The 17569-nt window shown below is 42.9% G+C and overlaps 2 protein-coding genes across 6 annotated transcripts in view; both read right to left on the bottom strand.

Moving 5' to 3' along the window:
- The window catches only part of LOC118214185 (BCL-6 corepressor-like), a 64744-nt gene extending 62367 nt beyond the window's left edge, over positions 1 to 2377 (bottom strand). For all 5 annotated transcript variants that reach the window (XM_035393860.1, XM_035393865.1, XM_035393861.1 and 2 more), the window contains exon 1: positions 1496 to 2377. The gene's annotated coding sequence lies outside the window, so the exon portion shown is untranslated. The remainder of the gene's footprint in view (positions 1 to 1495) is intronic.
- Positions 2378 to 8315: 5938 nt separating this feature from the next.
- On the bottom strand, positions 8316 to 17558 carry LOC118214532 (synapse-associated protein 1-like). Its single transcript, XM_035394566.1, has 9 exons — positions 17131 to 17558; positions 15759 to 15877; positions 15471 to 15537; positions 15254 to 15327; positions 14881 to 15020; positions 13901 to 14055; positions 13357 to 13415; positions 12034 to 12181; positions 8316 to 10743 (listed from the first exon to the last, which is right to left on the bottom strand). The coding sequence occupies exons 1-9, from the start codon at positions 17324 to 17326 to the stop codon at positions 10616 to 10618; spliced, it is 1086 nt and encodes a 361-aa protein (XP_035250457.1). The 5' UTR covers positions 17327 to 17558; the 3' UTR covers positions 8316 to 10615.
- Positions 17559 to 17569: the final 11 nt, after the last annotated feature.

The raw sequence follows: 17569 nt of genomic DNA, 5'->3' as shown, positions 1-17569 counted from the left end.
GCATGTTGGAAGCTCTCACCCAGCTTTAGGCTATGTATTGTAAATAACGCAATTACGTATATAAATGGTTAAAACCAACGAGACTAGACCAAGACGCTGTGCTTCGTCAGAATGTTCTTTTTTTTGACAATCCAGTTTTTTTGCGCGACACCTTGTCAACTATACATCGCTCAATGTTTCATATATCCTGGCATAGGTTCAGAATAAGCCAGGCAGGGGTGTTCTCCATTGGATTGCTTAAAGAAAATCCAACTAAATAGAAAGTGGCAGCTTAGTATCTTTGTCCACGATTTAGCCTTAAATATTGGTTCAATTCCGTTACTGGATGAGTTTTGACTCATCTATGCAGAGATGATCCTACTTCCTCGTTATCTTAAATTCGTCGATGCCGGGAAGCCCGCACGCTTCCCAGCGCATCTTTTTAGAACTAAGTTAAATTATGAAAGTAAACCGACCAGTAGCCGATTATTCATTCCTCTTTATTCAGGACAGAAGACAACATGTGGGCTCCATTCCCATAACTACAGGTGGCTATATCTGAATCACATGCGTCACGCACTAAGATATTTCTTGCAGTTTGACTTAGACCGGCACGAACCTTTCCGTTCAGTTGGAAGGAAATGGCCCTTGCATGCAGGCTATCAGTACAGAAGGATCGCATCTCTGCCGCAGTCTCTATATCTCGTTCGTATCTTTCACTTTACCCCACGAGGAATACATCCGCACCCTTTCCCCTCCCACACACACACACGCAGACAAGCAGTCAGGGGATGACCTCTAGCATGTTGAACTGTACATTCGTAGCCTATTCGTAAACAGTCTACAATAATCGGAGAGAGGGCGAGGCACAAATCCGTTGCCTCGTGTGTTTTTTTTTTTTTTTTTTGGGACAGAGTAACTTGTATATTCTTCAGGAATATAAATGACTGAAATATCGGGTAGCGTCTCCCATTCTTTACGGCAACAGCAACACCAGCCGCATTTCAGACGTACAGAAGTGGCAGAAACAGTTCATTTAAAACCTAATCTTCTTTGGTTTTTAGCTCGCTACGGAATCTCAACGAGCGTAAAATTGTTCCGCTAACTGGGAAGCCCCTTCACAGCGTTGGAAATTAATCATTACTGGCAGTAAGGGTGTCGCCAGTTCAGAGCGAATTGAGTAATTTATCAACCTTAAGACATTACCCCACCGAAAAGCACAAAGACACCCATTTTCTGTAGTTTTCTATCCGGTATCCGAACACGATACCGCGACTTTAACGCAGACAGTAAGCTATAAGCAACAGACACCTTTTACTGATCCTGGAATAAAACACCCCAATTCACCCAGGGACAACAAAGACAAACCTACAAAGACAACAAAATATCGTTTTTTCCCCAATCGAATACGTGAAATTATAACCAATAGCAGTTACAACTGCGTGGTGTCGGGATACAGAAATACGAAAGAAAACGGCACAAATAAATATAAAAATTGAACGAAACATTTACTTACCTAGAAAAAAATTCAAGAAATTATCTCTATAGAATCAAATCTTGTCTTGCGATTCTCGTCTGCTTTTCCCCGTTTGAAGTTTCCGAATTGAACAGTTCAAACCAGACACTATCCTGTTTATGTTTCACAGAAGCGCAAACATCTCCGTGAAAACTCTGCCCACCGTCTGGATCCGAACAACGGTACCCGAAATAAAACGTGGCTTAGCCTACTGTATTTTTTACCAAACTGATCTTTAATGTATTTATAATTGTTCCTCACACGTTTTGCTGAAGGCAGTCAGAACTTTTATAGCGATCCAAAGAAACTCGGAGTGAATTTCCAGTTGGATAAAAATACAATGTGCAAAGCAAAAGTTGTATAAAGACATCCTCAGAATTCCAAGTGTATGTTAAAGATCCGAGCAGATATATTCCTTGGTCCAAAAGCGAGGTTAGATCTTCTCGTATTGTACAAAGGTACAGGTGGCGACGGTCCTCGGACTCCAGGAATTAATTCAGTCTGGTTATGCCTCGCAGCGCCATGTTGGGTCACCGCACACACCGCTTCAAAATACAGCTCGTGGACACACACTTCCTATAGAAATTATTTCGAAATGTATGATATCCATCTTAACATTTTCATTGTTTATTTATATGTTCTATTTTTATTTTATTTTAAAGGTTATGCGTTTTTTCTCTCTTTATTTCCTTTCCCCGTGGCTCCAGTTCCGTCACTGTCTCTCTGTGCCGTTCAAGACACCAACTGCTGCCTCCGTGCGTGCCGCGGCGACTGAGAGCTGAGAGCAATTCGCTCCCACTCACCGACGCTACCCAGAAGGCCAGTCGGGGAACCGCAATTACCATAAACCTCCAGCACGCTTCGCTCCACGGACGTGTAAAACAAAACAAGAGCGAGAGAGAGAGCGAGGGAGAGCGAGCGAGAGAGATCTCGGGCACGTGAGCGAACGAGGGAGGGATCTGGCGAACGAACTGGAGCGTTCCGTGTCGTACCATTTGCTTGCTGATGCAAAACGATAGTCTGTGTGTGGAAAAGGGCCACTTTTAACTTATTTCTAAAGAAAGTGAAGAAAATATTTCCATCATTAAGAGCGGACGGGTACTTGTCTTTGTTCTACTTTTCTAAGCTAAAGCAATGCTCAATGCATTGTTTTAGCTAAAACATAATTAACCATTTAAGGTGTAAGATCACAAATATGTGATTAGAATGTTCTTAAAAGAACATTCTAATGGAGTTCTAGAACTCTGACTTAAAATTTTGAAGAAAAAAAAAACCTTTGAGAGTTGCACTATATATTTCCTTTCCACACGCACACGCACACACACACACACACACACACACACACACACACACACACACACACCAATTGGGGATGGTACAGGATGCGCAACTTACAGTATATTTCACACGCCAGCCTTCATACAAATAGAAGTGCCTGAGAATAAAACCGACAAGCTCTGGATTGTCAAGCGTAGCTCGCAAGCAATTACCCACCGCATATTTCCGCGTTTTCCATTTATAATGACCCACATAAATATGGGTTTATACTGGCGCAAGATCGCAAGTTGTGAAGAAACCTTAAACATTGCCTAACAACAGGTAACTGAATTCAGGAGATTTGATCTGACAGTTGTGTTTTATGTGCCCTGAAACCAATTACCTGGTTTTAGTCAATAACGTTAAAAGTCGATGTTTACTTTCCGTTTAACGTCAGAACAATAAATATTATTATGTATTTAGATTGTCACGGAATTTAGGCCTATTATTTAACTATTGTTACTTAGTTTCCACAATAGGCTTTCACGAACAGCGTCTGCAACGTAAGGACGTCAATCTGGGTTTATATAGTGACTTTCTACGTTGTAGCCCACGTTGCATCAAACAGTAACATTAAATATAAGCTCTTACGGCGTGCGGAGGCGAGGATGATGCTCACGAACACAGTGTCCGTAATAGGATTGTCTCTAACAGACAGACCTCCATTTAGCGCAACCCCCAACAAGCTGACCCAGCGGTTTTAATGCGCTTACGGCACGGGAAGGATTTCCAAATGAGATTGAGCACACAGACACAACTATAAACCGGAATGTCAGTAAAATCTCTGCAATTTAGCTTTGGCTTTACCAGACGTTAATGGGGCGAATGTTACTTAGGTGCAGAATCACTCTTGTTGATAGTTCTGAAAATACACCAGAAGACTGGTTAACAAGGCTCCTTAACTAAAGTGCGTGAATACCACACCATAGAGATGTGATCGCTCATACCACACAGGGCGTGGCTCCCCCATGGGCTCCTGTGCATGTGGGAGGATCTATAGCTTTGCATGTTGCAACGTTCTCCAGTATTACCACTGCGGTTTTCAAGATGGCAGGAAATGTGACGACTCTACCCGAAACTTACTACTGCTGGCGGACTTTTCCATGGGCCAGACGGACTCGGGTTTATATTCCGATTTATTTAGCTCCTCTAGCAAGTCAATGCACGCACTGAATTACATGGACTTGATTGGTCCAGTGTCATATACTAGACAAAATTACAACAAAGAGTCCACTATAAAAACTAAGATAAAAATTAAAACATTTTGAAATATTTTTGAGACATAAAAAAAAACCTGACAGTGCACTATACTTTTGTAATGTAGACAGCATGTCTTTCAGTCCTTGTGCAATCAGTGATGGACCTAGCTTGTGGCTGCCTTTGTTTGTAACTTCTAATCACCCTGGTGGCGACCAGTTTTCTTAAACTATAGCTCAATGAGCAATTAGGGCAACTCAGACTTTGGTTCATCTCTTGTGCTGAGTAGACGGGCGGACGGGCGGACGGGGGGGGGGGGGATGTGCTGTTCTGCAGGTCAGAAATCTCAGGCCTGAGGATGCCTTAGGAATGCTTTCACTTGGACCCTTTCCAGCACTGAGTGACGCACGTCACACAGGAGCTCTGCGATCCAGCGCAGGCTAAACATACCTGCAAACGATCTACACCTAATGAGCCACAGACCCTCCCTAAGTAGGTAGCCCTACCCCCCTCCCCCCATCCACAGGACCAAAGTTACGCAAAAGACCTCCCACTTGCTAACATGCGCACCCAGTGTATGGCTTTTTGTTAATTTGACAAAAATGTCTTTGTCCTTTGGCACCTTGCCTCTAATCTGCACCTGTATTAAACTGTATCCCCAGAGACATATTTGGACACATGGTCAAGGAATGGATTTATCAAATAACACAGCATTCCTCGATAAAGTACCTACATGTAGCCTTTTTGATTTTCAGGCTTTTGGCACCAGATTCTGTTATTGTGTAGAGAGCACTTTTTTTAGGTTTGCTACAATGCACACATTATTTAGTTCGATCACCATATTGTGAACTCCAGTTATTACATTCTTCACTAAACCATGTCTCAGACTGGCGAAATGTTGCTTTTAGTGAATCTTAGCTGTATTGTAACACCAATTACTGGCAAACAGAACAGTTTGCAACTGATGTTAACTAAAAAAATATTTGGACAGTGAATGCCCAACTAACTATAATAATTTAAACATATTTTTATTATCCTAAATTTGTTTTTGGGATTTAAACAACTATTATTACAATTAAAATGACATCAATTACAATGGACTATCTGAACTAAGACTTGTGACAACTGGGCATTTAAAAATGGCATGTAAAGTATTTCTGCGGAGGTCTCACAAACCTAGTTTTAAATCTAGAAGAATTCAAGCTCAAATTCAATTATCTTAAATATCTAAAAATCTTAAGCTTAATTATAAAGACCATGACTGACTCGTGCTCTGTATGCCCTTAAGCAATCTGAGCTGACAAGAGGGTTCAAGGGTAGGACAGGAGGGAAGAACCGAATCTGAAACACAAATCTACCGCCAGCCATACCAGCCTGGACTTATTAAGTAAACAAAGCGCCGGTTAGAAAGAAGTTCCGTTTGCTTTGGGACAACACACGGTGCTGACAAGCAGAGTTTGAGCCTTGGTGTGCCTTTCAGTGGGTGCTGACAAATCTGCAGGTGAAAAGGGGGCTGCCAGGTGCTTCATCTCGCAAAAGCACTGATTCCCAGTGTAGAGACCCTCACCATGCCAGCTGCAACAAAGGCTAGCAACTGCACAAGGTGGCATATAATTCACTGTATGATGCCGAGAGAAGGATGGTTGTCCCCATCCCATCTCCCAAGGGGTAACAGCTTCTATGCCGCCCGCCTATGTCTATAATGCATTATTAACATCCTTATAATGTATTATAATCTGCTCATAATACAAATATAATTGTAGTTATAAGCACTCTTAAATACTCATAATGCTTTATGGCAGTAATTCTAACACATTATAAAACATTTTATAATAACCTATAAGGTCAAGTATCATAATACTTTGTAATTGCTGGTCACTCACTGACGTTTTTTGTCAAGGATCAGAGTGTATTATAATTATAATTATAATTGAATTATATTTGTAATACATTATAATCATTGAAACTGCTCTCATTAAGGAATGACAGAAGAATGCTGTTAAAGTAATTTAACATTCGCCAATACGTAAGTACTTATGCATAATGAGCACCCTTACAATATTTGACAACCACCTGTGGGACAATCAAGTAAGGTAAGCGCACGCGTATTCCCTGAACTGGCCCAAAAGTTTCATTTTTATTTTATTTTAAATGCTTAACCCCTTTTAACTGGATTCTGTTTATGTGAACCACCTTTAACTGCAAGATTCCTCTGCTCACTGGCTCGCGAATGTGCGTGGCACCATATTCAGTTATCTGGGATGCTCGGCCTCGGACTGTATTTAACAGCAGGATTTTCTACAATTCTATTCATAGCTAAACAATAATGCAGGCCAACCGTAAACTACCCGGCCTGCTGCGGTCACTAATTGAGTTGTGCTTATTAATAAGGATTAAAAAATTGCGCCGATTAGTCACACGAAAGCACAGTGTCCAATCACGTCCATATTCGACTGAAAACTCGTTGGTCAAATGCTACGCAGGTACAATATAGCTCTTTCGGTCACAAACTGTTAATCAGCGCCATCTTGTGGACTAGTTGAATAAGCACTCATTTCAGACGAGGCTTTTTTCGAATTAATGCTTTTCAGATAATCGTTATTTCACTATCTGGTCGTGTTAGCAACTTTTTAAATTGGCCTTAAAAGTTGTGAGATCACCTCAATTACTGTTTTCAAAGAATCAAGTACATTGAATGATAAAAGAGTAAAGAAAGAGACATTGCAGTCAATTGTAATTTCCACGTCGTGGAAACGTCAAACTAAGACGTGTGGTAATATATTTGAAGACGATGTGAGGTTTTGGGCTGTCTCGTCGCTTCACAACCCTGACCTTTAAAAGAATGACAGATTAGGCAAATTAATTAGCAAGGGGACCTGTGTATTAGAGAGGCATACAGGATGGTGAGGAGAAGTCTCTGCTGTTTGAGCAAAGAACGTCAATTTGGAAAGTGTCAGTCGTATTGGCAGCTCTCTTTAACGCTCAGGTGTTATGGGAAGGCCCTGGTGGTGTCGAGTGCATGTGATAAACAGTGCGTCTCTCACCTTCAATCAGGCCGGACGCGTTTTTGGGTCAGCACATGGTGATGGTCCGTGTTTCAGAAGTTTTATTTTAAGAGCCTAAATCTGTGATTGGGGGGGGGGGGGGGGTGAAGACCGTCCATAAGGGTGTAGAAGCAGATATATTAAGAATGGGCAGGGGTCCGCTAAGGTAGCGCCTAGGGTCTTGAATCTGACTCACTCCTAAACCAGGCGCAGGGTTGTGGAAGGTGAAGTGCCCTGAGACGGCCGTTATTGTTCTGGCTGATCACCAGCCGAGCAGCAGCATTCTGAATGGACTGGAGTGGTCTGCTGGCAAGGCAGCCAGTAGTAACCCCGACTGGACAGCAGGAAGAACAGGGAGTCCAGCCGACAGCTGGGTTCTGTTGGGAGGTGAGGTACAGGGGCAATTCCCTGAAAGGGAACCTACAGGAAGACTCTGTGTGTGAAGAAATGCTTGCTTCTTGCTGGATTGGGAACTGGGCAGTATAAAACACCCAGAAGTAGACAGTCCTTGCAGAGTAGTTCTGGCTAGCAGTACAAGTAGACCAGCCCTGAAGAGGCTGAGCCTCAGACAGGTGTCAAGGGAGATTAGCATGAACATTCTGGGAAGATATAGCTGAACTGCTTGATTCTCGATTGTAACTTTTTGAACTCAATTCTTTCTTTAACATATATGGTGTTTTTTCGCCCCAGCAACTAATTCTGCTCGTGATGTGCACAAAAAATAAGGCCTGGGAATGGCAAACTCATTCCCATATTGGAAGGAAGCAATGACTTCTGGGAAAAAGGCCAATGTTGCCTGTGGCTTATTATTCTAACCAAAGCTTTTTCTTAAAAAAAATCCCCTGTTTAAATGACTCTTATAAAAAGTCCAAAAGTATTCCCCCATACCTCCTTTTAAAGGCTCCATTTTCTAAAAAAAAAACCCCATGCTTAAAAGACCCTTACAAAAATTCCACGACTATTCCCCCAAATCCCCTCCATACATCTGTTCAGACCACCCCTGTTAATCTGAGGAAAATTTAAATGCATTCTTGCATTCTCGAAAACAATGTTCTGGAGAAGTGTTTAATAAGCTTATTTCATTTACATCGCACCCAGTACAGTTATGTGAGCAAATGAGGCAACTCCAAATGGGAATAAAAATTACAGTAAAAGGTATCACACCAACCTGTCCAGGGTGTATTCCTGCCTCTCGCCCAATGCATGCTGGGATAGCTCCAGTACCTCCCGAGACCCTGACCAGGATAAGCAGGCACAGATGATGGATGGATGGTATCACACCAAGGCTGTATTTTTATTTTAATAGTGACAGAAATGAGCTACATAAGCTTTTACATATTCCATAATACGTATGAAGGTTTTACTTATTCCACCGAACTACCAGTTGAGAAATACTTAACAGTTGAGATTTTCCATAGCAAATACATCTACAGGTAATATTACCTAAAATACTGGTTGGAGGAACCCATTGCACGTTTACAAGTACATTTCTGAGTCCAACAGCACCCAAACTTTTTGAACGGGGAATGAACACAGAATGAATACAAGGCTACAGAAATTCAAAACTCACCCTCACCCATTCTATTTAAACAGATTAAGCCAGTGTCGTTCACTGACACACATAGAAGTAACATACAGGGATCAAACAATAAAACTTTTCTTCTGTTCTTCCCAATCCACAGACTTTGCAAAGCTCCACTGGCCATGCAGTTACTTCATCATTATCTGAGAATAGCGATAACTTTTCTAAATATTGGGAGTAAAAGCAGGTCGATGTGGATTGATTTGTTGGGACCAGTTGGGGAAAGGGTGATCTAAGGTGATGTTGCCATTCTCTTTGGTCACGCAGCATATTATTTTCCTGTCGTGTGATTGGCCAAGACACGTCACTTATCTACCAATCAAAAAAAGAGTAAGATCTGCACATGAGGAGAAAACCAATCTATTACTTGCATCCATTTTTCAAGGTGTTGAGCTCAGAAAAAAAACCCAAAAAGAACTAAAGTATATGTAAACAGCAAAATGTGGGGTTAAATTTAATATGTAGATGAGAGCTTGATTTAAAGGGCTGCAATGCAAACGGTATTGGTGAAAAAGATGTCCAGATTAGGAGACACCATGTTGATGGTAACAGCTGCAGTGTGGGGCAGCCGCCTGTGTAGGATTCACACGCAGGATTGTAGTCCCTTACATTACATCTGGTGGAGTTGACTTCCTGGATTTTTGTTTCAGGGACCTCAACCTCATGTTATCTATTTATTTATTTTAAAATATCTTGATTTCAAAAATACAAAAATGCTAATAGTGCTAAGAACTGAGATAGGAACATTGTGTCCATATACAATAACAGGTTTTATATACTACATGGCCAAAAGTATGTAGACACCTGATATCTCATTCAAAATTATGGGCATAAGTGAGGTTGGGCACTGATTGGGCGATTAGGCCTGGCTCGCAGCTGGCTTTCCAACTGATCCCAAATATTTTGGATGGGGTTGAGGTCAGGGCTCTGTGCAGGCCAGTCAAGTTCTCCCCTACCGTTCTCGACAAAACCACTTGTATATGGATCTTGCTGTGTGCGGGGGCACTGTCATGCTGAGACAGGAAATGGCCTTTCACAAACTGTTGCGGAAGCACAGAATCATCTAGATTGTGATTGTATGCAGTAGCAGTAAGATTTGCCTTCACTGGAGCCAAGGGGCCTAGCCCAAACCACAAAAAACAGCCCCAGACCAAGGGGTGTCCAGATACTTTTGATCATATAGTGCATTTTTCACAGAATTACAAGGATATGCATAGCGTTAGTTTGCAGTATGGCACTTCATCTACATATTATAAAATCAATACCCCTCTTGCCTAGTGTGGAAAGAAATGAATGCGTTGTAAATTGTGCTGTATTCAGAGTAACAGTTTTCATAAGGTGTCTGAATCAACTTACACAATTTCATGATTATAAAACATGTTCGCTCCTCTACTCATCACCTGACCTGGAGCATAAGGTAGTGGAAAGTGCGAAGAGAGGAGTCTTATGCCCCTTTTCCACTGTACGGCTGGAGTCAGGCTTGTTTGCTTAAATTTCAGGATCTTTTATAGCGCTGTCCCTTACTGGCTCACAGGCTGTGGGAGGAGCTGTCTAGATGCCCAGTTATGTCTACGTGACTGGCGCTGACGCTTAACCCCAGGGAAGGAGGACAGAAGGAGTGTGCTGTCATCACTGACCGAGGCCAACAAGCAGAGGTAGATCAAAGAAATGTGGATTCTCGCCTGTTTGAGAAAACGCTCAGTCTTGTTCTGTGGAGGAGGTCCAGGCGGTTGTCTCCGTCTGTGTGGCGTGGCGCGCCACAGACAGCTCTGGGGGCGGGGCTTCCGTTCCAACCGCAGGTCAGCCTGCTCTGGCTCCAGCCCACGCTAGCCAGGTCCGGGCTCTACAGTGGCAAATGGGCATCCGTAACTGCTTGACTTGGACGCTGTTGATGAGGTTGTTTTCCTATGGGGCGACGCCCCACTGCGGTGGGTTTGTGGGGGAGGGGGGGTGGGGACAGGGCATCCCGGGACAGCTGACCTAGCCCTCGGCTTGCAGCATCTCCTCAATCTCCCGGTCCCAGTTGTCATCGCGGTTCTCAGACTCCGCCACCACCTCGTACTCCTGTAGCTCCCGCTGAAGCTCCTTCTCCCAGTCAGCAGTCTCGTCTGAAAGGGAGAAGGCACAGAGGATCAAGTCTCACGCATTCCCAGGTCAAAATAATCTCGCCATATTCACTGGGCTGGTTTTCATGGCTCTTTTTACACCAACAGGAAAGTGGGGTGGTAATTTAAAATGTCAAAGTTTAATTAAACATTAAATTAATTAAATTAAGCATTGTAACCACACCACACAAGCATTTTCCAGAAAAGTACAGCTCAAAAAGTAATAACATTTTTTTTTAAAAACAACTCCTTATCGTTCTAGAAGGTTGCTATAGAAATGCACACAGAGACCATGCTGAAAGGTTTAGTCATTGCTCAGCCACACCTGCCGGTGACCCACACAGATCAACTAAGATTAGGTGAACTGGACTCATAATAATGACATCACCACACACACTGTGTTGTTTTATCCTTCTTTGCACATCAACCAAGAACTGGGGTGGGACACTGAAATGCCAGTGATGAAATTCAACACAGTGACCTCATGCTTTGATTTACTTCTCAGTTCATCTATTAGCTTAATTTTGTACAGCTTAAAATGGGGGTTAAAACTCAACAGAAAAACAGCTGTTTCTGTAAAATGGCAAAACACATAAACGCATGTAAATACCATGAAATAAAAGCTGATTGCCTGTACTTTTGTCTCGTATTCATCTTTTGATCTCAAATCCAAATGCTTTAAGCATACGTATTTGGATTTGAGATCAAACGATGAAAAGCAAAAATAACAACCGTTACCATACCAATTACCTGCTCCCTCTGGCTTTGCAGTTCAGGACTGCCAGCCACTGATTGCCTGCATTCCTGTGTGTACTCAGCACGTGTCCTAGAGGAAGACGCTTCTGCAGCTTTCTTACGCTCTACTCAAACCCATAATATTCCAAGGAGGAGAGGAAGGCTGAAGGGGTTTCCCTCCAGCCAATCAGCTGGCTCGGCACCTGGCTGTAATTAAGAGGCGCAGATGATGCAGTCCCTCCAGGAGCTGGGCTGAGGAGATGCTCTTTTTTTACGTGTTCCTGGAGTCACCTCCAGTGGCCAGCTTCCTGCTCATTACCCCGATATGACCTGGAGTCACCTCCAGTGGCCAGCTCCCTGTTCATTATCCCGATATGACCTGGAGTCACCTCCAGTGGCCAGCTTCCTGCTCATTACCCCGATATGACCTGGAGTCACCTCCAGTGGCCAGCTCCCTGTTCATTATCCCGATATGACCTGGAGTCACCTCCAGTGGCCAGCTTCCTGCTCATTCCCCCAAAATCTACCTTTAAGCCCCGGATCTAGTGTGGGGCTCACCGTCTGGGGCGGCCTCCTCAGTCTTCTTCTCCAGCACCAGCTGCTCCATCTCCTTGCGCAGGTCCTCCTGGTTGAAGTCGCAGGAGTCGAAGGCGTCGCTCACGAACTCCGACACGCCGGGGCTGGTGGATATCTCCTCATCCTCGTGCTGCCATGGTGGAAATGGTAGTATTGGAGAACACGTGCTGCCGACCTTGCATTCAACATATCAGCTACATGACCTTCAAATTATGAATGACCCTTGCGTTACTTACACATCTTGAAGGACTGGGTCATAATGCCTCAAAATAAATGTCGGCTAAAAGCCATGTTTTTGTCTGGCGATGAGATATCAGTGGATTTGTTTGTAAGATGTTGAGAGCACATTCTTTCTTAGAGGCCTGCAGGGTTGCCAGCAATCTATAGTTATTTTTTTCAGCTCATAATAAACAGCCTTCAGTTACACTCAGTATAAACAGTAATTATCAATAATAGTACATGATGCCCTTTAAAACATACAGTTCTGCTTTTCCAGGAAATGGTCTAATGAAATATCTGTAAATAATATGTCCCCTCCATTACGTTACACGTAGTCCTTTGACCGCAGCCAACAGCAGTTAACAAGAAATGCTGCAATCTCACCAAAGCTAGAAACAAGATATATTTTTCAGGAAGAACGGCAGCCCCCATTAATGAAAATATTACCTCCTACATTTGAGTGAACTGTCTGTAGAGTGTAAACTACAACATTACATTTTAATCATCTCATTAAATATGTGTGACAATAACTGAGTCCAACTGTTGTTGGATTCAACATGAGGTTGATTGCAACTGTGGATCACACACCTGTTAACTGAACTGCACTTACAGGAAGTGACAGACTCAATCTTCAACACTTGATCTTCTCAGATCACCCCCTTCTGACTCACTTATGCAACCTAGCTTAGGCTGCTACATGGCAGTTAATGATGAACTGTGAATTTATTATGACCACTGAATGTTTTTCTAGTGAACGTCCTGCTGTTCAGGAAGTAACAGCTGAGAAGAACACTGCATAAGGACCAGTAAAGAAGGCTGTCTTTTTCAGCTGAACATAAAAACACCTGTTGCACTGACACATCACACATTCTTTCTGGGGTGCCTTTGATTGGCAGAGCGCAAGAAAAAACTTTTTCGACATGAGTCGAAGGGGAGGGAAAAGTTTGGAGTTCCTCAAACACTCTCACAATCCTCTGTGAAATGTTCTGTGGCATGACCCCCCCCCCATCCTGAAAAAGTACAATCCAGCTGACAGACACACCAATCAGAATGATGCAGACTCCCTTTCAGAAAGTTTTCACTTACTTCATTGGCCTTTGCCGTCGTTTTGATGGTGGTGGGAGGGGTTTTCGGCATGATGTTCTCTGTGTCACATGAACATTAATGTCAGAACAAACCACAGCACTATTTGCACATGAGCGGCTTGAAAATAGTATGAACTTAGAATGGATAAGTAATAATGGAAAAAAAACACATAGTTTACAATCCATACCACATTGATAGTATGTCCAGGCTACAATGCTACAATGACAGATCCTCAATCAATACAACAGCAGAGTGGTTTGTCTAAACTAAAAGAGCAACTATCATAAGCTTTCAGCTAACAAAATTTGGTACTTGGGCCCTGAACAAACGCATTAATTACACTAGATAAGGAAGGGGCAATTCAATAAAAGCATCTGTGATGTAAGAATGGGGGAAAAAAGACGACACTCAGTATTACTATTCGTATCATTGCCTCATATAAGTAGAATACCATTTTGAGTGCCATCTGTAAATGCTGCAAGGTGACTTTGAGAGTGCAGAATGATAACTGACAAATAAAACGTATTGCCATTGTTATTAGTACCTGTCAGGTGCACATTTTCAGGGCTAGCACCGCCCTTGTCCTCCTCCACCTTCTCTGCAGCCTGCTGCTGAGCTGCCAGGGCCGTGAGCTGGGCGGACTGCTTTATGAGGGAGACGCGGTAGAAGTAGTTCCTCCAGAACGCTGCCTCCTTCACGCTGAAATGACCGGCCAGATTTACAACATTACTGTCTTTGTCACGGGCCTTCGCAATCTTTTCAACCTGCTCTCTACATGAAGAGCCGCTCAGCTCGGCTTCCGGAGGAGTTCAAATCCTGAAATTGGCCTGCTCTCCCTACCAAAACTCTCAGCTCTTGAGAGAAAGGCTAAACTGGCTCTGTCAAGGAGATGAGTACATGCCTGGTCAACTGCCTGGTCCTGTACTGGGTTTCAGAGAGGCATTGGGCCCCAATGCTTGCCAGCTTTGCTCCCAAAATCAGATTACTTGGTCCCATGACTTTTCAGTTACATTTTAAGGAAAAATACTGGCATAATTATGAGAATAAAGCTATGATTTCAAAAGACCACAAGGCTACTTCTTGTGATGAGGACATGAACTCCATCACACACGGCCCTTCAGTTGTGAACATTTGTGACACTGTGAACGTGCAAGATGTGTAGCCACAACCACACTCAAAATACTTACTGGGGATGAAGTCAGATAGTTACACACAAAACGCTCTGTTTGAGGACCAGGTTGAAAGGTCACCAATAAAAATGCTTACTGTTTGGGGACCAGGTTGAATGGTCACCAATAAACATGCTCACTGTTTGGGGACCAGGATGAACGATCATCAAAAAACATGCCCACTCTTTGGGGACCAGGATGAAGGATCATCAGAAAACATGCTCACTGTTTGGGGACCAGGATGAAGGATCATCAGAAAACATGCTCACTGTTTCGGGACCAGGATGAAGGCTCATCAGAAAACATGCTCACTGTTTAGGGACCAGGATGAAGGCTCATCAGAAAACATGCTCACTGTTTGGGGACCAGGTCGAAGCGCATCCGGTTGAGAAGCTCGTCCTCCTGCAGCATGACCAGAGCAATGGGGAACATTTGGTCAAAGTCAAAGTGGAAGTGCACCCCAGCAGGGGGGTCCCGCAGGAAGTTCCTCCTGTCCTGAAATGGAAAAGAAGAACTAGCCGTGAGCACATCACAAAATGACACACAACTTAAAATCTGCAAGCAATTTCCATTCGAGAACGTAAGGATACAGGGACCCAGGTGAGACGCATTCCATGCAGCTCTAATTAACGTAATCAGAGAGCAGAACTCAGCAGATGCTCTTAGAAATCAATTACCTACAGCCTGGTTCAGGGCACCCTGCCAAGACTGTATCCATGGATACTCACCGCTGATAAGGCCAAGATCTGTTGCTGTATTGTCTCTTCCTCACTGTAGCCAACCCAAGGAGGCACTGCTGCATCTAGTACAATGAAAATGTGGACACTTTGTTTGGTAAGTGTTCTCCAGCTTTTCTGTGTGTGTGTGTGTGTGCGCGCGCGCATGTGCATGCAGGCGCATGTGTTTTATCATCTCATGTTGATAAGATAAAATTCCACGACTCACCTGTCTTTTTTGCATGCTTCTCCAGGACAAATTTTTCCTGTTCTTTCTGAAAATCCCCGAGAAATGTCTGGGGGGATGGGGTTGAGATGCATTTGTAAGATGAGAGATACAGTTCGGTAGTTTGTGCATTTGAAACAAAACAGAAAGTAGGAATGCTTCATACTGTATATTGATTTTTACCATAATAGTAATAGTACCATCAGCATTTCTATTATGGCTTGCCAGGACAGTTGTAACACAGAACATAATACAAAACACAACTTAGTTTCCGAAAAATTAAAAACAAACCTTATCAATTATCACATCGATATTTCCCTCTTCCACACTTTTCTTGATAGTCTGCGCTGTCTCTGTCACCGACTCGGATATCTTCTTTGTAGCAGTGGTTGCAAAATTATACAGGTAACCTGGACAAAAAATAATACGCTGTTGCTCATTTCCATTTGCAACCATCTTAGATGGGAATCACGTATCTTCCATACCAGAAAGATAACTTAATTGACAACAGCTAAAGTCTGCAGAGGTACAAAGAAAGAACTACGTCAAGAATGCAATCAAGTGCTGGAACCAAGTGCATAATTATTGTTTGAATATTGAGGGGTTGAAATTCATAGTCCCCAATAACTGTAATCCTCTAGGGAGGTCAGGGGGCATACCTCCCTGGAAGAAATGTCTTAATGAAAGCTGTCAAATGATCGTTTTTGGTTAATTCTAAGGGTAAGATATTTCAAACCAACATATTGCGAGGAAGAACCAAGTTTGGGAACCACTGCCATAGAGCGTACACAGGAACTGCAGAGGATAGGAGAGGCCAGGCGATAAAGCTTAGGAAGTGGTGGATCTCTACAGCGCAAGTTGAGGGCAAAGAGCTTGCTGCCCATTGAATTCAATGTAGAAAACACTGGTCCAGAAGTCTTTGGAAAATAATGTTTTTTTTTTTTTTACAATCTGATTTTCATATGAAACGTAAAGTTCGTAAATCAAGTTTCAAAATACAAGTGGGAAAGTTTTATTTTGCCTTCAAAAGTATTATATTCCCCATTCGCTTTAATGAGACATCCAATGTTTTGCACCCCACATGCGCAGTGCAGACTTACTTCCGGGACTTCACAAGCTTTGGTTAGCTGGAGACAAGCTCTATGTTGCTATACAATAGTACTATCCAGCAAACATTTGCAGAATATCACGTGGCAGCTTTCCAGGCAAGCAATAGGCAGTTATTTATCTTCTCTACTGTATTGTGTCTTTCTAAAGCTTCCTGTGAATTTCTGTTAGTTTGCCATTTGACAGCACCATTTTAGTCGTAGTGAGCCATTTTGACTATTTTGAAATTATTTCACTCGATAGCCAGCAAGCAAATCTCTTGAATATAGTTTGCCTAAATTAATGCGTACTCAATAGACAAAAATAGTGAATGCACATCCTTGTTAGCCAATTTCCATGACAGCTAAACTTCAAAGTTATTCTTCTCGACAACCAGCTTACCACTAATCACAGTGAATGATAGCTACGTTAGCTATATCAGTGAGGGTCATATATTTGCTAAAATTTAGAATACTAATATAAGCAATCTGATCTTGTATCTTTGTCGCAAGCAAAATCGGCAATGCGAAATCAAGTAGATGAAAGAAAAGCTTCCAAGTTAGCTAAATCGACTCACCGCTAAAGCCTTTAGCTTGCAGGAGAAGTTGTTGAGCTGGAACCTCTTCATCCCCCCGCACAGTCACCTCTTGTTTTTCAACTTCACTTTCTTTTGGTTCGGCTGTCTCCGCTTCTAAGACAACATCGCCGGGTTCATTCTCCACTGGCTTTGCGGCTGTCTCTAGTCCTAGCCACGTCCCCCAACCCTTGAACATTTTCGTTCTAAGAACCGTCCACTGTTTAATTTAATAACAAAACGATCGCCTTGACTCACTTTTGCCTTGCTCCAGTATGAAGCTGCACGTCACCAGGAAATACAGGATATGTTGTAACGATTCAGATTCTGCGCAGAAATACTGATCTCTACCTGAAACGGATGGCTCAGGCTAAGTCGCCGATATGCATACATAACAGATTTGTGAATTTGCATTGCATCTGCACAGCCCTGATCAATTCAC

Source organism: Anguilla anguilla, chromosome 15, assembly GCF_013347855.1.
Source record: "Anguilla anguilla isolate fAngAng1 chromosome 15, fAngAng1.pri, whole genome shotgun sequence".
Lineage (NCBI taxonomy): Eukaryota > Metazoa > Chordata > Actinopteri > Anguilliformes > Anguillidae > Anguilla > Anguilla anguilla.
This window is presented reverse-complemented; position numbering and strand designations above follow the sequence as displayed.

What these genes read in the sequence shown, in the direction of transcription:
- LOC118214532 (XM_035394566.1), bottom strand. Translation starts at nt 17,326, where the DNA reads ATGTTCAAGGGTTGGGGGACGTGGCTAGGACTAGAGACAGCCGCAAAG. An exon ending in TCGATGTGATAATTGATAAG is followed by an intron (nt 15,538 to 15,758) that starts GTTTGTTTTTAA and finishes CCATCCCCCCAG; the next exon opens with ACATTTCTCGGGGATTTTCA. An exon ending in TGAGGAGGCCGCCCCAGACG is followed by an intron (nt 10,744 to 12,033) that starts GTGAGCCCCACA and finishes TCTCCCTTTCAG; the next exon opens with ACGAGACTGCTGACTGGGAG.